The sequence below is a fragment of the Lampris incognitus genome, chromosome 4 (assembly GCF_029633865.1).
Source record: "Lampris incognitus isolate fLamInc1 chromosome 4, fLamInc1.hap2, whole genome shotgun sequence".
Lineage (NCBI taxonomy): Eukaryota > Metazoa > Chordata > Actinopteri > Lampriformes > Lampridae > Lampris > Lampris incognitus.
In genome coordinates, this window is record NC_079214.1 from 60986937 (window position 1) to 61008198 (window position 21262).

The 21262-nt window shown below is 41.7% G+C and overlaps 1 protein-coding gene across 1 annotated transcript; it reads right to left on the reverse strand.

Annotated features, from left to right (window-relative positions):
* Positions 1–9093: 9093 nt before the first annotated feature.
* Positions 9094–18609, reverse strand: LOC130112095 (G2/mitotic-specific cyclin-B2-like). Its single transcript, XM_056279392.1, has 9 exons — positions 18375–18609; positions 17779–18014; positions 11666–11773; positions 10687–10962; positions 10448–10606; positions 10134–10370; positions 9864–10004; positions 9650–9760; positions 9094–9201 (listed from the first exon to the last, which is right to left on the reverse strand). Exons 1-9 carry the CDS (start codon positions 18607–18609, stop codon positions 9094–9096), a joined length of 1611 nt encoding a protein of 536 aa, XP_056135367.1.
* Positions 18610–21262: the final 2653 nt, after the last annotated feature.

Genomic DNA, 21262 nt, shown 5'->3' on the forward strand with positions numbered 1-21262 from the left:
GAGTAGATGTGGGGTGAGCAGGAGAGTCAATACACTGGGCATATACAATCAGTTTGAATGTACACTTATTTTATGAAGTACTGTTTTAACAGATATAGATGATATTTTAAGGCACCGATCCACACAAACACAGTAATGATGTCTCACCAGTTCATTTTTCATAGAACAAAGTTTATTTTTCATGGGACAGATAGTTAAGATAGGCCAGTTGATGCAGCGTGAGCTGAAAAAACAGTGAGTAGGTAACTGATACAGCTAAAAGTTGGAATAAAATAACTTTACACATTGTGCAGTTCATTGATAGGAATAGTGATGTACCTTTTTAGATACATTTAACAACCAGCACACGTGGTAGAAGTATTCACGTTCTTTACTTTAATAAAAGTACTAATGCAACACTGAAAGTACTCCCCTGCAAGTAAAAGTCCTGCATTCAAAACCTTAAGAAAAAAGTATGTATAATTGGTAACATCTACTTGAAATCTGAAAAGTAAAAGTACACATTGTGCAATAAAACGTTCCCTGTCAGTGTTTTTACTATTTGATGCTTTTGGATTAATATGACTGTTGCATTAATGTGCGTGTTGCATTTTACTGCTGTAGATGTGTAAAGTGGAGCCAGTTGGACTACTTTATGTACTCTTTGTTACTTTAATCTACAGCAGTGCATCATATTCTATAAGACCACCATGTGTTTGTAGCACGGCTGTCCTGTGAGAATCACGTACCTCCTAAAAAAGAAAAACAGCCCGATTTTCAGCTTTGTGATTGATGGGGATTTTCCAACTAATCCGAGAGGGTTTTAAATAGTTTATTCAGATTAAGAAGTAGGAGAATTTTCTCAACCCATAAAGGAACGCTTCATCCTTCAGTTTATCACAAACACTCAAATTCAACACATCTGGTTTTCACTGGACAGGAATGGTGTGAACAATTATCTGAAAAGTAACTAGTATCTATGGTATGAACAGTTATCTGAAAAGTAACTAGTATCTATGGTATGAACAGTTATCTGAAAAGTAACTAGTATCTATGGTATGAACAGTTATCTGAAAAGTAACTAGTATCTATGGTATGAACAGTTATCTGAAAAGTAACTAGTATCTATGGTATGAACAGTTATCTGAAAAGTAACTAGTATCTATGGTATGAACAATTATCTGAAAAGTAACTAGTATCTATGGTGTGAACAATTATCTGAAAAGTAACTAGTATCTATGGTATGAACAATTATCTGAAAAGTAACTAGTATCTATGGTATGAACAATTATCTGAAAAGTAACTAGTATCTATGGTATGAACAATTATCTGAAAAGTAACTATCTATGGTATGAACAGTTATCTGAAAAGTAACTAGTATCTATGGTATGAACAGTTATCTGAAAAGTAACTAGTATCTATGGTATGAACAGTTATCTGAAAAGTAACTAGTATCTATGGTATGAACAGTTATCTGAAAAGTAACTAGTATCTATGGTATGAACAATTATCTGAAAAGTAACTAGTCACTAAAACTGTCAGACAAATGAAGTGAAGTAAAAACTACAATATTTGCCTCTGCGATGTAGAGGCGTAGACTTTTTGGAGAAATTCGTTTCATGATGTATTCAAATATTGCCGTTTAGAGCCCATCGCTTAACAGTTTCAGAGGTCTGAAATTAAGTGTAGTAGTTCTGCCTTGATTGTGTTTCGGGCGTCTTGTGGAATCTGCTTCCTGCTGTGTTTGCCTGACACGGCAGCTGAGAGTTCAGCTGTCTGGGACTGTCGGCTCGATGGCTTGTTTTGTTTTGTTTTTTAATTGCTGTAAATGCCTTCATGGCCTTTTAGAAAATAAAGGGTGAATATTATTGCTCAGGCTTCTGGTTTCTTTGGCAAAACTTGTAACTGCTTCACTACAAAGATTTCTCAAACATGACCATGTGACTGCTTAGCTTCTAGGTGCTAACTGTCACTGGGCAGCATGCCATTAAACTAACACCATGACAGTGCACATCAGGGCTTTAAGCAATGCAAATGTTATATTAAATATAAAATTCCTCTCCCAGTTTATAAATTTGCAGGGAAATGTGTAAGCATGGGAACAGCCACGTGTTCTTGACCATATGAATACGAACTTGGTAAAGTGTGGCACACTCACAGCCACCGCCACATTTAGGTTTAACAGGGCGGCATGGTGGCGCAGTGGTTAGTGCGGTGGCCTTACAGCAAAAAGGTCCCGGTAGAGCCGGCCCAAGGCTTTAATGGGGCCCTAAGCAGAATTTGAGTTGGGGCCTCACACCCCCCCGCCCACCCACCATGCTAAACCCACCTCCCACCACCGACAATATTATACCCATGCTTGATCGTTACCACACCATTGTCATGACTTACTACTGTGCTGGAAAGTCTTAAAATAAACCAGCAGACCGTACATTTGAACTGTGCAAAAGTGCAGAACAGTAACAAAGGAATAAATTATTTTCTTACATAAAGTGCAAATGCAAAAACAGACAATAATAAATAAATTAAACCGAAACTTAAATAATGACATACAATGAACAGAGGAACTTCTAACAATATAACAATAAAGATTAAAGAATATGTAGGTGAATAAAAACTTTTTGGAAAACTATGGTGTTCAAAGGTGTGCTAATGGTTCAGAAAATATCCCAAAATAAAGTGCTATAATTTACCATTCTCCTTAAAATATTTGTTTCCTGGCTTTTCTGGAAGCAAAGTCATTTATGACGTCATTGTAGGAGATCTCGCGGCCAACTGTATTGGTAATGCTTATAAGTGCCAGTCCACTCAATCTCTCTTGAGCCATGGAAGATCTTAAATATGTTTTTATCAATTTCAGCTTGGAAAAGCTGCGCTCTGCAGAAGCTACAGTCACAGGGAGAGTGCAGGCTGTCCTTAGAGCTACCCAAAGATTTGGATATAACTCACAAATCTGGTTTTCAGACAGGTATGTCAGAGCTCAAATGCTGTCATCCTGGCTTAGGGGAGTTCTGGAAGACTCTCCACTTCTGTAGCCAGTTCACTCCCATCAATGTCCGCTTCTTCTCCACATGCGGGTTTCTCCCCAAGAAGCCTACATTGATCCCTCTGTCTCGGTGGGTCAAGTTGGCTGAAATTCAGCAGCACTCCAAAGTTGTCTCCAACTTCCTCCAAAGACTGAACGCTAGTCTACAATAGCATTAAGAAAGTTCACGTCCAGTCTCTCCATGGCATCAGCTTGTGGCTCATCAGCTGCCTCATAGGCAAACTTCCTTTTTGTGGTCCTCGATCTCTTCTCCTTCAGCACTGCCTCAGTGTTCATTTGCTCACAGATCTCTTTTGCTGACACCTGTGCATCATTACAGTTTTTCTCGATTCCTTTGGCACATTTTTCTGTTCACAGTTTACTTTTTCCAAACAGCTCACACACCGCCCTTAACAGAAGACAAAATGACCAAAACAGCGTATGATGTTTGCAGAATGACACCGCCTTCTCAAAACTTGCCACACACGCATCAAAACCAAACATTTCCATCAAAACCTACAATTTGTGCTCAATTGAAAATGTACATTTTCTCATTTATTTAACAATGGATAACAAAACTGAAACTACAGCTATCAATATCAACCTCTGCAACCACCACTTCAACTTTTGTTCAGCACCCTCACAGTATTGACTGTTTTACCACTGAAAGCCGTACTACAGTTTGGGTTTTGTACTGAGCACTCTTACTTAGGGAATATACTGTCAGAAAGTGTTTGAAATCTCTATAAGAATTTGCATACAGTAAAATATTGTAGTTCTGTTTTTGTATTGCTGAATAGAACTGTAAAATATATTGTAAACAAGGACCTGTCAACACCATTGATTTACATTTGTTCTGTGTACAAAATGGCAAAGATTCTCACACAAAAAATAAATATTTATTGTAGTAATTTTTCTACATTACATATATACATACTGTAAGAAATCAAAATGGCAGGCTTCAATACACAGTAAAAAGGTCAAATCTCAAACAGTCCATAAAAGTAAATGAAAAGACCCTGTAAATATTCATTTTTCAAACATTATCGACACGGCCCTGACGATTAAGCCACGTGTTCTCATTTACACCACAGTTGGTGTTTTCCATTGCAATGCATTGTGGAAAAAATCTTTTGGAATGGTGAATCCATCCCTGGCAGTCCTCTGTGCGGCTTGCCAAGCATGCAGCATTCATTGCATCCAGCAATGACAACTGGTCATGTGGCCCGTGATCAAATACTTTCCAACGCCAGCAGGAGAAAAACTCTGATTGGATTTAGCATTGGAGAGTAAGCTGGAAGAAGCAGCATCATCATATGTGGGCAGTGAACCAGTCATTCACTACTCGTGAATGGTGGAAGGCCACATTGTCCCAAATGATTACAAAACGGGACATGTCCGCCCTGAACAGGCCTCTCTCATGTGGCAGCACCAGCCTATCATGCGAGGCATTGAGGAACGTAATGAGGCGATCGCTGCTGTATGGGCCTCTGGTTGGTATATGGCATGGGATTCCATCTGTGGAAATGGCTGCACAGATTGTAATGTTGGCATTCCTCTGTCCTGGCATGGTTACTGTCACCCTGTGACCAATGATATTACGGCCACGTCTCCTAACTTTGGAGAGCTTGAATCCCGCCTCATCCACATAGATGAACACGTGTTGCATCTGCTTCCAGATTCATTATTCTCTACATTCAAAGAGAAATTCAGAGTAAATTCCAACATATACAGAAGGTGCTGTTTTCTACAGTAATTGAATGTTATGCGGCAAGACAAATCCTGTGCAGTGACAGATTCGTACCTGTACATACTGTGCACGCGCTGCCTTCACATTGTCGCTATTTCTTTGGAATGGTACCTTGTATAGCTGCTTCGTTGCCACAGATTGCGTTTGAGGATGCGGTCCATTGTTGCAACACTGACACTGTTCACATTGACAAATGTCCCATGGTCAGCCAAGACTGCCGCCTTGATCTCCCACAACCTGATGGCATTGTTAGCAACCACCATGTCCACAAAAGTAGCCTCCTGTTCTGCAGTGAACATTCTCCCCTGCCACCAGTGTGGGCCAGTGTGTTGTAGCCCACTGAGACAAATTTGTAATTTGTGATATTGGGCTATACAAATAACATTGGCTTGACTCTGTGAAAATAGCGCAATAGGTTGTAAATATACAGTAATCAGAATTCTACTGTATATTTTGAAAGTCCGTTACTCTATTGTAAATGGCTTCAGTGAAACTACAGTACTGCATTGTATTGTGGCATCACACTTTACAAAAGTATAGAAATGATTGTTGCCAAGAGTGCAAATACAGTGAAACACGGTACAGTAAAATTAACTGTAAAGGCCGGCAAAGTGACTTACCTATTTTCATTGCGGAACGTATGAACAATTGATGCCACAGTATGACGGCTCAGGTTTGGCTGAACCCTTTGGCCAGCCTCTCTCATGAAGAGGCCATGATGGACTACGTGACCAATGACTGTTGCCCTAATTTCATTGGAGTATCTTACACAAACGCCATGTCCCCTGACAGCGGCCCCTCTACCTCTACTACGACCTCTTCCTCTTCCTCGTCCTCGCTGAGGTTGTTGGTGGCGGCCTCCTCGATCCATGCTTGGTATCAACTTCAATCTATTGACCTCTTGTATAGGTTGAGAACTAATTGATGAATTGTGCACAGAGAGTTCACACAGGTGCTGACGGTATTTATAGTTGAGAGAGCAGTTTCAGTAGGCTGCTACTAAGTGGCTGCAACGTGTTGACATGGTTATTCAATTAGGTTTCGTGTCTCTCTCTGAAAAGTGTGTTAACTGTTTTAAAAAGTGTGTTAAACTCAAAGTAAATTGTGTGAAAGCCATGAAAAATAATTAACCCATTCGCCAGAGAAGACTCTTGCTGTGCAAAGGTGTGAGCATTAGATTAAGTTGACCCATGATTCGCTAAATGTGTGTAAGCAATCAAGAAAAACTGTAAAACCAGTCCTCCTGTAACTGATTAAATTGCGTTTTTGGATGAGAGCCACTGCAACATCAAGCTGCATGTTGGCTAACTGAAGGAGCTTGCTTGTGGTGTTGATATGTGACAGAATGTCATACCAGAACACACAACAAATCTGAAATCCAAACGAGCCAATTTCTTCGGCAAGGGAGTGGGCCTCAACTTCCACTGCTGAGTCATGAGTGTTCTCCCTGACTTCCGACAAAGCGTCGCTCACCTTGTCTGCTTGGTACTGCAACTGTTACACTTCTCTGGCTTGAGAACATGTACACAGATAAGTATTCCTGTTAAACAGGATAAAAAGAAATAATTAGGCAATGCAGTGTTTCCTGGTTCAGCGTTCCTCCGCATTGTTTATTAGTATTCATCATATTCTGTTGAATATGTCCTCTTTATTTCAATAAATCATCAATCAAGCATATTACATGTAGTAGCAGGTTCATTCATTATCTTTACAAATGAGTAACGTAAACATCAGGCATTAACTAGCCTACTATATGGTCCTCTAGTGGCTGAACTGCCATTGGTCCCCGCGTGACCTAAAACCAACGTAAAATCACCGGAGCGCTTTCTCTAGCTAACGTTAACTAGCATCCATAGCATAGATAGGCTATATGAACGTCTGAGCTTCAGATTCGCTAAACCGTACAATAGTATATACAAATAAAGAATAATAAAACCGTATAAATCAAAAGGGGGAATGTACTGGAGTCAAGGCTATATAAAATATCTGGATCTCCCACCGCGAGTAGCTCGCTACTAGCTAGCTAGCTACTAGCCATATTCACGTTAGCTAACGTTACGTTACATGACAGAAACTTATCTCCTCCCAAAAATATATGTACACAATAGTCACTCTTACAAAATCGATCTGGTAATATTCACACAAGGGTAAATCAACATGTGTATAATTGATATATCAACTTGAACCGGTACAAACCTGTTAAACAGGATAAAAAGGAATAATTAGGCAATGCAGTGTTTCCTGGTTCAGCGTTCCTCAGCTTTGTAAGGAAACCGCGAAGGTCCGTCAGTCCTGAAGGGGGAGACAAAAGCACCACACTGTCACCTCCTGGCGAGGCTGAAACCTTACCAGTCCCTGTATTACAGCAAAGGGAGTATTATTGCCATAATGGCTCACAGTGGAATAATAAGCATATTATTAATATAATAATGATATAACCAAAGAACATAAATAAACAACATAACAACATACATTACATGTGACCACACATGATGCGGCTTTCCCATCGCGTTTCACTCCAGGACTTGAGTGCGGTGGTCACAAGATGGCCCACCTTTGAGGAGAACCCGAGAAGAGTCTGAAAAATGTTTCAACATTTCCAAAAAAACCCAAAAACAAAACAAGAAGCATCTCTGCATGCTTTGGAAGCATCTGAAACCATGAGGTTCAGGGTATGTGCACCACAAGGCACATAAAGAGCATGTGGATGTTTTTCAACCAGCCTAGCCTGCACACCTTCATATTTGCTCCATTGTCATATGATTGTCCCCTACAGTCCTGGAAAGGGATGTTTAATTCTTCAAGCTTCTGTAGAATCAGTGCAGAGAGGCCTAGCCCGGTGGTTTCAGGAGCTGATAGTAACCCCAAGAAGTGCCCCTTAATCGCTGGTGCTTTGCTGAGACTGACTGTGCGCACTACAACAGAAATCTGCTCTCGGTGGCTTACATCTGGGTGCGCATGAACCTGACCCCAGCTCTGACATAGGCAACGGAAATGATTAAACCAGTAGCATTAATTTGTCAGTCTGTTAACAACATGATATCAAAATATTTAGTTTTTTTTTTTTTTGGTGATTACTACTGACGTGACGTATCACACACACAAAAATATATATTGCAGCGAATTCGAGGGGGGGGGCAACCAAAGGAACTGCCGCAGCCGTATCGCCCGCACCGCAGGAGATATCGCTAACAGCTCGACTAAAGGGTCCGAACCGTTAGCCAACGTGTCTACTTATCCATGCACGTTACAATATATTTAACAACCTGTCGTGTTTGATATTTCAAGCACTCTTGGGGGCTCCCTGCTGGTGCGGGGGCCCTAAGCAACCACTTAGTTTGCTTATGCCTTGGGCCAGCTCTGGGTCCAGAGTCCAACCTTGGGGGGTCGTCCCGGGTCGTCCTCTGTTTGGAGTTTGCATGTTCTCCCCGTGTGTGCCTGGGTTTCCTCCGGGTGCTTCGGTTTCCTCCCACAGTCCAAAGACACGTAGGTCGGGTGAAGCAGCCGTACCAAATTGCCCCTAGGTATGAATGTGTGTGTGTGTGTGTGTGTGTGTGTCTGTCGGCACTGTGTGATGGCCTGGTGGCCTGTCCAGGGTGTCTCCCCACCTGCCGCCCAATGACACCTGGGATAGGCTCCAGCATCCACGCCACCCTGAGAGCAGGACAAGTGGGTCGGATAATGGATGGATGGGAAATCTTGTTGAGAATTGGAGAACATGTCAGTAGCGGTCTGTGGCCACTAGGGCTGACACTGGCTCCAGCTCCTGAATCACTAGCCACACCCTCTGTTGATGTTATTTTAATAATTACGTATATTAAATACTTAAGTATAGTTGCTATATTAGGGAATAGACAGTAGCCTACATACCTGTAAACACAGCAGCCAGCAGCCCACATAACGCCACAGCAGCCAACACATTACAAAGATGAACAATATGCTATCCTTTAACCCGAGTGTCAGCGACAAAAAAACCCACCCACGATAAACTAAAGCAATGTCTAAAAATAGCTTATTCCAATTTTTCATAATTATGAGAAGGACATGACAGTTTCAAAACTGATAAGAAATACCATCAGGAGACAGACAGACGGTTGCTTCCACTTTTCAGTTTATTCTTAACTTGGGCTGATGAACACAGAAAACAACATGATAATGACACGTTTGTTGGGAGCTGAAACAAACTTATAGAAGAAAATTACCAAGTGCATGAACATATGACAATGATACACAGAAGTAAATAAAACAGGCCTACTATATATAATCCAGTGAGTCAAGTGAATTCTTTGAGACAGTACAAGCCTGTTTCATGCCATAAGCAATGTTTTATATACAGATTTCAGGGTTTGAGAAGAGGAGCAGCCATGTTGGTCAGCACAGGAGACTTTAGTTGAGGGGCGAGGCTGACCTTGATCAGTTTGTCGCATGAATACTTGCCCTTTACAGCCTGCAGGAGAGGACAATGGTTAGACAAGAGCCAGCATGTCATCAAGTTACGCTGCTTTTTACTCTTTTTTACTATTTTATTGATCCCCGTGGGGAAATTCTTCCTCTGCATTTAACCCATCCTAGCTGGGTAGCTAGGTGCAGTGAGCAGCTGTCGTGCAGCACCCGGGGACCAACTCCGGTTGGTCTTGCCATGCCTCGGTCAGGGGCACAGACAGGAGTATTAACCCTAACATGCATGTCTTTTTGATGGTGGGAGAAACCGGAGCACCCGGAGGAAACACACCGCAGAAAGGGGGAGAACATGCAAACTCCACACAGAAAGAACCTGGGATGACCCCCAAGGTTGGACAACCCCGGGGTTCGAACCCAGGACCTTCTTGTTTTGAGGTGACAGTGCTAACCACTACGGCACCGTACCGCCGGGTGTTTTAATCCCTTCAGCTTACCTGGAACTTTGTTTTCCCCTCATTCATGATCACAACGTTTTTAGCAATGTGCTGCCCAATTGGCTTCAGGTGGATTTCATCGTATGTTGTGTAGTGCTTCTGTGTAGAAGACTGCAAAAGGAGCAATCATTTTAGTCATTGGATTGAAACAGGTGATCAGGACAAGTAGGTTTACAGAACTATCAAGGTACTTCATTAATGAAAGTTAACCTACCCAAGGCAGTTCATCAAAGAGCAGCTGGGCAAGGTACAGGGAGGCAGCAGCGATCTCTGAGGGTCGGTAGTGCACCATGTCGTAGTCAAGGAGGGTCAGCTCCATCAGATACTTGGCGAGGATATGCGTCTCTACATTAGACTGCAAGACAGGACACCCAAACCAAACAAAGACCTGTTCTCAGACTTAGAACTGCATTTGCCAGCGGCTACTGGAGCACAAGGATTTGTGCACATTTCTTAGATTTGTGTGCCACAGGCAGAAACTCACATTGGAGGCTTTTGAAGCCCTCCTGAGGAAGTGTAGTGGATGGGGGCGTCCCAGGTTAAAGTTGAGTTGCCGAAAAATAACTCGCTCCATCTCCAGGATTTGAGCGTTGGAGAAGGAATTGTCTGTGACGTAGGCAAGGTCCCCAACATCTACGCAGTCCATCTCTTCATATTTTGAAGCTAAAAACATGGCAGTCACGCCAACCAGCTGCAGCTTCTGTTGTGAAATTGGGTGGACCTGTGGTGCATTTGAGAGAATTAACTCATGTCAACATTGTTTACAGAAAATTCGAGATGCAAGGTATCAGCTCCTACCTGGAGAAAACGATCCAATACAGCAACTGTGAGATAAAGAGTCTCCTGCAATAGCTGGAAGCTGGCGTGAACTTCAATCAGCCAATCAACGAGGACGGCGCGCATACGTCCATTGATTTTATAGCCGTGCATGTATTTGGGTCGTACAGCCTGCTGTTCCTGCGGAAAACAGTGTAAGGTTTTAAACACAATGCAAGCTTGGCGACGGGCAAGTATAACCAAGTTTCTGCACAGAATACCTCTAGGCTCCGTAGATAAACAAAGATGTCCTTCACGTATTCAGAACACATCTGTGGCACATCTGAATCATTCTTGTCAATGTCCTCCACATCAAGGAGAGTTTCAGAGAAGGCCTGGCAAAGTTCCTCTTCCATCATCGACACACCAGCTGATTCCTCTTGGATGGAGGAAGGCGGAATTTCATCCGCCTTTGGAGGACCACAATGTTGGACCGCGGTTTGCTTGGTTTTTCGTTTGAGCAATGATTTGGTTGCAGCTTCGTCTGATCCATTTTTCTGAGGGGACAATTCAGTGAAACGGAGACTCGCCAAGAAAATATTGTTTCCAGCTTGCCGATCGCGCTAACATGGAATTAACAACAGGCTTTGATTGGCTAAGTTATATTCAAATGCAGCCTTGTTATTGGTTAACAAGGTCCGTTCAAATGTCAGCTGACTACGCGGAAAACTACGGAACCTTATTAGGGTCACGGTGACAAAAAAAGTTTTGAATTTTAAATAATTTTTATTTTTTGCCAAATTGAAACATTATGCATAGAACTGAGCACACAGTGCAAACACGATTACAACCTAAGCGAAATAAGAAGTAAACAACAAACAAAACTAAGGGGTTTCTTCTAATATGTGTAAAGCACCCATAATATTCATTAATTTTCACGTATTCAGAACACATTTGTGGCACATCTGAATCATTCTTGTCAATGTCCTCCACATCAAGGATTTTCAGGGAAGGCCTGGCAAAGTTCCTCTTCCATCATCGACACACCAGCCAATTCGTCTTGGATGGAGGAAGGCGGAATTTCATCAATTTTGAGGGGACGACCATGTTGGACCACGGTTTGCTTGGTTTTTTGTTTGCGAGATGATCTGGTTGCAGCTTCGTCTGATCCATTTTTCTGAGGAGACAATTCAGCGAAACATATTTGGACAACATGATGGCATAACTATTGGACCAGATCGCAAATTCTCCCAACATTACCTTGGTGTTGACGGCTGCAACAGGAACGTTGGTAAGCTGTCCAAACACAGCTCTCTTAGGACCCTTTGCGGCCTTGCCTTTCTGGGTTGGATTTTCTGTCCCCCCAAACTACGAATTAAGAAAAGAAAGAACCCTGTTTGCTTAGAATGCCGAGTAGTCATTTTAAATGGATGCTCTAATTTGCAATTAAACCACAATAGTTGGTTTATACCGTGTTTGTTTTTCACATTGCAATGCATCTCGGGCTGCTTTATTCATCTATTCCATCTTTGAACTCGTGTGACTCAGCTAGCTTAGCACTGAACGTTACTCACCGCATGGCGAACGTCGGTTGAACTCATGTTTAACGGTGACAAACTGTAAAAATGACGATGAAAAACTAAACAACGGCTCCGTAGTCTGTCCCGGGACCAACGATCGTAACACAACAACTCCGCTGAGTCGCCAAGAAATAACGTTATCCAGGTCGCCGATCGCGCTAAAATTGAATCAACCCAACGGAAAAAAAAAAGTTCAAATCATCCACCGGCTTTGATTGGCTAAGTTATATTCAAATGCAGCCTTGTTATTGGTTCACAGGGTCCGTTCAAAGGTCAGCTGGCTACGCAGAAAACTACGGAGCCGTCGTGGGGACAAAAATACGTTTTTGTTTTTTTTTATAATTTTTAATTTTTTCCACATCGCAACATTATGTATAGGAACCTGAACACACAGCGCAAACACGATTACAACCTAAGCAAAATAAGAAGTAACTAAAAACAAATAACAAAAAACAAACAAAACTCTTCTAATATGTGTAAGGCGTCAATAATGTTCATTAATTTTTTGGCGTTTTTCTTTTCCATAAATGTCAGTGATTTGCAATACAGTTTTAGTTCTCTTTTAAAGACCACCAATAAGGGCTGTGTCTTAATGCATTTACATTTATGAATAGACATTTACCTAAACATCTAAAGTACAACAATTCAATTTTGTTATCCTCTATTCCAGATGTAATGTAATTTCTGTTAAATTGGGAAAGAGAAAAGCTTCTTGGTTCAAGCCAATCATACATGTCACACCCAAAAGTGTCGCTATAAAGACAAAAGAAAATTAAGTCATCTGTGGTCTCTCTTTCTTCATTACAGAATATACAGTTATTGTGGTCAAAGTTGAATCTTTGTCGAAGTAGTTCTGCCGAGGGATATACACTGCTCAAAAAAATAAAGGGAACACCTAAAAACACTATAGACCTCGATGAATGAAATATTTCAGCTGAAAATCTTTATTTATTAGACAGAGGAATGTGTTTAGAGCAAAGTAACCTAAGAATGATCAATGGAAATCAAAATCATTAGCCCATTAAGGTCTGGATTCAGAATCATACTCAAAATCAAAGTGGAAAATGAGAACATAGGCTGGTCCAACTTCTGTGGAAATTCTTCAAGACGATTCAAAATGAGGCTCAGTAGTGTGTGTGGCCTCCACCTGCCTGTATGCACTCCCTACAACGTCTGGGCATGCTCCTGATGAGACGACGGATGGTCTCCTGAGGGATCTCCTCCCAGATGTGGATCAGGGCATCGGTCAACTCCTGGACAGTCTGTGGTGCGACATCGCGTTGGCGGATGGTATGAGACATGATGTCCCAGAGGTGCTCGATTGGATTCAGGTCTGGGGAACGTGCAGGCCAGTCCATAGCATCAATGCCCTCGACATACAAGAACTGCTGACACACTCTGGCCACATGAGGACGAGCATTGTCATGCATGAGCAGGAACCCAGGGCCCACTGCACCAGCATATGGTCTGACAATGGGTCTGAGGATCTCATCCCGGTACCTAATGGCAGTCATGGTACCTCTGGCTAGCACGTAGAGGTCTGTGCGGCCCTCCAAGGATATGCCTCCCCAGACCATCACTGACCCACCGCCAAACCGGTCATGCTGGAGGATGTTGCAGGCAGCAGAACGTTCTCCACAGCGTCTCCAGACTCTCTCACGTCTGTCACATGTGTTCAGTGTGAACCTGCTCTCATCTGTGAAGAGCACAGGGCGCCAATGGCAAATCTGCCAACCAGGATGTTCTCTGGCAAAGGTCAATCGGGCTGCACGGTGTTGGGCTGTGAGCACAGGCCCCAATTGTGGACGTCGGGCCCTCATACCATCCTCATGCATTCTGTTTCTCACTGTTTGAGCAGAAACCTGCACATTAGTGGCCTGTTGAAGGTCGTTTTGTAGGGCTCCGGCAGTGCTCCTCCTGTTCCTCCTTGCACAAAGGACCAGATAGCGGTCCTGCTGCGGGGTTGTTGTCCTCCTGCGGCCCCCTCCACGTCTCCTGGTGTACTGGCCTGTCTCCTGGTACCTCCTCCATGCTCTGGACACTGTGCTGGGAGACACATCAAATCTTCTTGCCTCAGCACGCATTGATGTGCCATCCTGGATGAGCTGCACTACCTGAGCAACTTCTGTAGGTTGCAGATACCGCCTCATGCCACCTCTAGTGGTGAGGGCACTAGCAAAATGAAAAACTAACCAAAGATCGGCCAGAAAAGATGAGGACAGGCAAATGGTCTGTGGCCACCACCTGCAAATCCATTCCTTTTATAGGGGTTGTCTTGCAAATTGTCTAATTTCCACCTGGTGGAAATTAGACAATTTACCAACAGGTGAAACTGAGTCACAAATCAGTGTTGCTTCCTAACTGGACAGGTTGATATCTCAAAAGTGTGATTGACTTGGAGCTACATTGCATTGCTTATGTGTTCCCTTTATTTTTTTGAGCAGTGTACATCATTAAATACTTTAAAGTGTAGCTCTTTTGCTTTCATAGGTAAATGTAATTTTAAGAAGTTAATGCGTCATTTCTTTAAAGTAGGCTGACTAAAAAAATCTGAGAAGTTGAGTTCCCGCTAAATTGCATAGGATGTGAATCGTTTGTGAAGAGACAATGTATCACTTTATTTGGCAACATTTTACCTGAGAAATCATGTCTATCAATCATCAGAGAAGGGGGGGGGGAACTATATGAGGTAGTATATTTTTTAGCCATCAAAATAAGAGAATTTGGTGTACTTTTAATAACCTTATTGTATTGATTACGATTGTGCTGGAAATTAAACCTTAAACAGAATTCCTCAAAGGGTGAGACCTTCCCAGATTCATCTAATAAATGTGTGACAGACCAAACATCTTTCTCCATCCATTCATTGAAAAATAAAGAGCTATATCTAAAAAGAATGAATCTGCACTTCCAGATGGGAACATCATGTGGTGTGAAATTGTGTTTGTACAACAGCTTCCAACATAACAGTACTTGTGAATGGAATGAGGATCATTTTAAAGGTAGGTTTTGAACAGAAAAGTCACATCGTAAAAGAAAATAAATTGTATTGTGGCAGGAATGAGGAAAAACACAGGAGACCAAGGCGAGTTTGATGTTTATTCCTCAACTCCAAAAGCCAGCTGCAGCAGGAACAACCCTGCACCGGCGAGCCCGGGAACGTAAACCACGCCCCCAGCTCACAGTCCTGCTGGGTGAGAGGCATAGCCCCTAGTGTCCGCCACAGTATCAGTCTTTTTAAAAACTTCCCTGGGAACACAATACCAAAAGTTGATGTTGTTGTTTACAAGAAAGGACCTTAACCCTTTCATCTTTAGAGATGCATTTATATAGTAAAAGTCAATAGCCTGTAGACCGCCTGTATTGTATCAGACCCAAGCGTGAGACAGGTTGAGGTAGACTGAACAACGTTTACTTATTCGACTGTGGTATATCAGTACAGTGTGGGGTTCTCAAGGTTACAGCGTCACTTAGAGGTACCCTCCAGTACTACAACTTCAATACATCACATTTCCCTTTTTCTAGTTATTTATTTTGAACTTTACTAGATCAGTGTTTCTCAACCGGGGGTCCGCGGACCCCCAGTGGTCCGTGGTGTAATTGCAAGGGGTCCGTGAAAATAAAACATCTTTAAAAAAAAGATCCTATGACATTTATAGAAATAGGATTATTTTACTCGGATGTGACTGAGACCTTTATCTACCTAAACTATAAAGGGTAACAGGACTTTTTTTGTCTAATTACATCTGTTTCACAAGTGTAATTTATTGTATTTTAATAAGAGATCTCGCTCCCGTTTGCATTGTTAAAAGTTACTGCATAAAAACTCTGTTGTTGCATATATCTGAAAGTTACTGAATACATATTCTGTTTTGTTACATATATCTGAAAGTTACTGAATACATATTCTGTTTTGTTACATATATCTGACAGTTACTGAATACATATTCTGTTTTGTTACATATATCTGAAAGTTACTGCATAAGAATTCTGTTTTGTTAACTATATCTAAGTTACAACTGAAAGCTCTTATTTTTGCCCCAAAGAGTGAATAAATAGTATAATGCAATTTAAAATGCAGTTTCTACTGTTTCTATCAAATTGCAACCCCCCTCCCCCAAGATCAGGTGGAGGGGTCCTCAGGGTAGATCAAAAATACGCAGGGGGTCCAGGACCCCAAAAAGGTTGAGAACCACTGCACTAGAATACTCAGTAGTTAACAACATCTTGTAATAGTAAGTCAATAATCAGGTTTTTACCAAACTGCTGCATTAATGAACTCCATAACTGAGATTTCCATAATCTTTTAGTACATAACAGTTTGTTCAATATGTTGCAATAGAAACAGTCAACTCAATCTTTTACTGAAGTTTCACAGAGAACAACACAGTTTTAACAGTTCTTGATTTCTTTCAGCATTAGTTTCGGGAACTTCAAGGGAAGTCGAACTGGTCGACCGCAACGTGTGGTTTTTACAGTCTCATTTGTAGCTGCTGACTTAGGAGAGACAACTGGTAAATGAGACCTTACAGGTGAGTTTCTTTCTGGAGTGAAAGCTGGTGGTGGTGGTGTCTTTGCAGGTGAGTGTCTTTCAGATAAGAGTCTTTCTCGGATCACTTCACTTCGTTCTGGTTCTCGTCCTGCATGGAGCTGTCCATCATCCATCAGCTGTGGAGGATCAAGTGTGTGTTCCACAGTCTCTGTTGGTTTTGGTAAAATCCTGTTTTCTTTTGTTTTCAGAATGTGTCTTCTGTTCCTTCTGTGGATTTGGTCATTGTCGGCTTGTACTATGTATGACCTTGGCTTGTCATGTTTATCCAGTATCACAGCAGGTTGCCACATTTTTGTGTTCTGCTGTCTGATTCTTACTCTTTCTCCTTTATTCACCTCTGGCAGTTTCCTTGTTCCACGATCAAAATAGTGTTTCTGCTTGTTTTGCCTGTTAATCAACTTGCTCCGCACGTATTTGTATACTCGTGGCTTCAGCAGGCTCTTGGACACAAGTATTTTTGATTTCAGCCCTCCTACCCATAAGCAGCTGTGCGAGGGAGTAGCCTACTCCATCCAGCGGCGTGTTTCTGTACTCTAATAGAGCGGTGTATGGGTCTGTGTGACTCTCCTGTGCTTTTTTCAACAGACGCTTGACCGTTTGAATGGCTCGTTCTGCCTGGCCATTTGATTGTGGAAACTCAGGACTCGAGGTGGTATGCTTGAACTCCCAGCTGGTAGCAAACCTTAGCATTTCTGCACTTACTAGATGCCTTGCATTATCTGAAACAAGTTCATCTGGTGCCCCGTGTCTGGCAAAGATACATTTTAGAGCAGTTATGATGTGCTTGCTTGTTGTACAGCTTAATTTAGTAATTTCGGGGTACTTTGAAAAGTAGTCGACACAGAGCAAATATTCTGCATTATTGAAATGGAATAAGTCTATTCCAACCTTTGACCACACCCTCTCTGGGACTGGATGAGATATCAAAGGCTCTCTTGGATTTTGGTTTTTATGTTTGTTGCACACTGCACATTTCTGCACAATGTCCTCGATTTGTTTTGCCATCCCTGCCAAAACAAGATATCTCTGGCCCTTTCTTTACTTTTCACAATTCCCATATGAGACTGATGAATTTTCTCCAGCATCTCTTCTCTCATCTTTGCAGGCACGATCAGTTTTGAATTTTTGAACAACAGCCCATCAGAGTATGCTAACTCTTCTTTAAAAGTCCAGTACTGTTGTATGGCTTTTTGAACTTGGCTCCGTGACTCAGGCCATCCATCCTGCACTGCTGCTATGACCTGTCTTAGTTCCTCGTCCTCTTGAGTTGCCTCTTTGAACTGCTGGAGCTTCTCCTCTGACACAGGTAACTGTTGCACAACGTAGCTCACATCCAGCTCCTCCTCCTGTGTGCTATCTGTGAGATCTTTTAGGCTGGCTCTGCTTAATGCATCTGCAATGTGCATTTCCTTACCAGGCTTGTAGTTCACATTTAGGCTATACTTTTGGAGTCTCATCAACATTTTCTGCAGCCTTGCTGGAGCCTTATGGAGAGATTTTTTGAAAATAGTTTCCAGTGGTTTGTGATCTGACTCAACCTGCACTTGCCTACCGTATAGATATTGGTGAAATCTCTCACAGCCAAATACGATTGCTAATAGCTCTTTTTCTATTTGAGCATATCTTTGTTCACATTCTCTTAGTGATCTTGAGCTATATGCTAAAGGATGTCCTTCTTGCAGGATTACGGCTCCCAAGCCACCTGAGCTAGCATCAACTGATAGTGTGACAGGCTTTTGCACATCATAATATTTCAACACTGGTGTGTTACTCACAAGCTACTTGAGATGTTTGAAGCTCTTTTGTTGTTCATGCTCCCAGTGCCAGATGGTTTCACCTTCCAGTAGCTTCCTGAGAGGAGGAGACACTTCGGCGAGATTAGGAATGAATTTGGCTAAGTACTGCACCATTCCCATGATTCTCTGTAGCTCCGTTTTGTCCTGTGGCTCTGGTATTTCTTGTATGGCTCTTACTTTTCCCATGTCCGGTTTCAGCCCATCCTTGCTCAACACATGTCCAATGTAGCTGATTTCACTGAGTCCAATCTTGCATTTGTCTCTGTTCAGCTTCATGTTTATGCTTCTCAGTCTGTTGTCATGGGACTCTTTATCCTCACCCTATACAAGAATGTCATCCACCACATTCACTACCCCTTCAAGCCCTTCTAGATGCTGCGCTAAACACCTTTGAAAGACTTCTGGTGCTGATGATATGCCAAAAGGAAGTCTCTTAAGTCTGTACCTTCCTAGTGGTGAATTAAATGTACATAGTTTTGAGCAGTAACCATGATTGGCATCTAAAACAGAGAACATCTTTGCGTTCGGCATTTCTGCAACTACTTCCTCTACTGTTTTAAGAGGGTAGTGTTCCCTTTTTATTGCTGTATTCAAATCCTGGGGATCTAGACATATCCTGATCTTATTCGGCTTCACTATAGTCACCATGCTGCTGACCCATTCTGTTGGTTCTGTCTGTCTCTCTATGACATCAAAGCTTTCCATATGTTTTAGTTCTGTTTCAATGTCTTTTTTCAGAGCAACTGGGACCTTCCTAGGGGGATGAATCACTGGTGAGACATCAAGATTTAACTGAATATGGTGCACACCAGGAACACAGCCTAGTCCTGTGAATAAATCTTCACATTCACTCAAAATGTCTGTCTGTGTTTTTTCTTCTACCTCATATATCCTCTTAAGCATGCCTAGGTCAACACTCGACTTGCTACCCAATGTTGCATCTTGTTTTATCACTTGAAAAACTAGATCATACTGTCTTGTCTTTGTATTGGCATTTAATAGTCTTCTGCCCTAGTGGCTTTTGTTTTTCCCCAAAGAAACCCACTAATTTGTAGCTTGACTTTTGCAGCTTACTGTCTTCCAGTTTCAATTTATCTAATTCTCCCTTGGATATGATATTACAGTCAGCACCTGTATCTATCATGACTGTGAGTGGCTGTGTTTTTATCTTTAGTTTCTTTCCAGACATCTCTGTCCATTTTCACATCCACTTTGTTTACATGCATGTCTTTTTCTTTCACTGTAACTGTCCCTATGAACATATCATCATCACTTGCTGTGTCACGTTCAATTCCTTGGATTTTCCGTCGGTTATCCGTCTGTCCACTTGTCTTGCACATTTTGGCATAGTGATTCTTGCCGTGACATTTATTACAGGTTTGGCCAAATGCAGGGCATTGCATTACTTCATGTTTATACCCGCATCTCCCACATTGTGCTTGTGGTTTTTTCTTATTTTCTTGCAGTTTGTCCTTTTTTTTCATATATTTTCTGTTTGTGTATTTTCTGTACTTACACTTCAGTTTCCTCATGTAGCTTTTTCAGCTGGCTCTGGCTAACTTCACTTGCCCGGCATATGTCAACTGCTCTTTGCAACGCTAGCTCTGGCTCCCTTAGCAGCCTGCCTCGGATCTGATCGTTTGTGATCCCACAAACAACTCCGTCTCTGATCAATGACTCGGTTAACCCTCCAAATTCACAATCTTTGGCTTTGTTTTTAAGATCAGTGACGTATGCATCAATGGATTCAGCACTGCCCTGTACCCTCATGTTAAACACATGTCTCTGGTACGTGACATTTTTTCCCGGTTCACAGGACTTCCCGAACAGCTCTTTTAACGCATGATTTTGATGATGACATCATCATCAAAATCAAAAGTATTAAATACTTTGATGGCGTTGTCTCCCGTGACGTGAAGGAAAGTGGCTATCTTTACCTTTTCAGACTTCTCTGAGATTCCACTTGCAACGAGATATATTGCAAACTTCTGCTTCCACACTCGCCAATTTTCTGCGAGGTTGCCTTCTTAAGTTTAACATCCCTGGAGGTTTCTGCTGGTCCATTTTTTCATTTTATGAGTTCTTTTCTGTCTTTCAAGACAAACTTCTGACACCATGTACTGTATCAGACCCAAGCATGAGACAGGTTGAGGTAGACTGAACAACGTTTACTTATTCGACTGTGGTATATCATATGGTATATATATATATATATATATATATATACCATATGCTGCCAGAAGGTGGCAGTTATGTATAGCTAGTAATTCATATTTTTTCAAGTTTAATAGTACACCAGATGCTTTAGAAAATAAATCTATAATTTGAATAGCCTTTGGAACCTGCTTAACATTTTTCAAAAACAAGGTTGTGGTCATCTGCCCGCTGACTTACAATTATTTGGTTCTCAAATACATTCAACAGCTCAATATCTGAGTTTTTGATAAAAATCAAGAGCATTTCGGCTGCAACTAAAAAGAGTAAAGGAGAGACTGGGCAACCTTGCTTTATACCGCTGTTAATTGTAAACCGAGGGGAAGTATCACCCGATAAAGATATTGAGCTATTTGTGCCATTATGAAAGGATTTGATTACATTCCTGAAGTTCTCTCCAAAACCACAGAGCTCCAATGCCTTGAAGATAAAAGGATGCTCTACCGTATCAAAAGCTTTATAGAAATCAAGAAAGACAATAAAGCCATCGCCATCAAAAAATCACTATATTCAAGTAGGTCTAGGACTAGGCGCACATTATTATGTATTGATCTACCTCTCATGAATCCTGACTGTCACTTATGATTTGAGAAAGTCCTTCTTTGAGACGATTTGAAAATATGTGCGTGAGCAGCTTGTAATCAGTGTTGAGGAGTGTTATTGGTCTCCAATTATCCATCTATCAAATAAAAGTACTCTGATATGTTCACAAAAA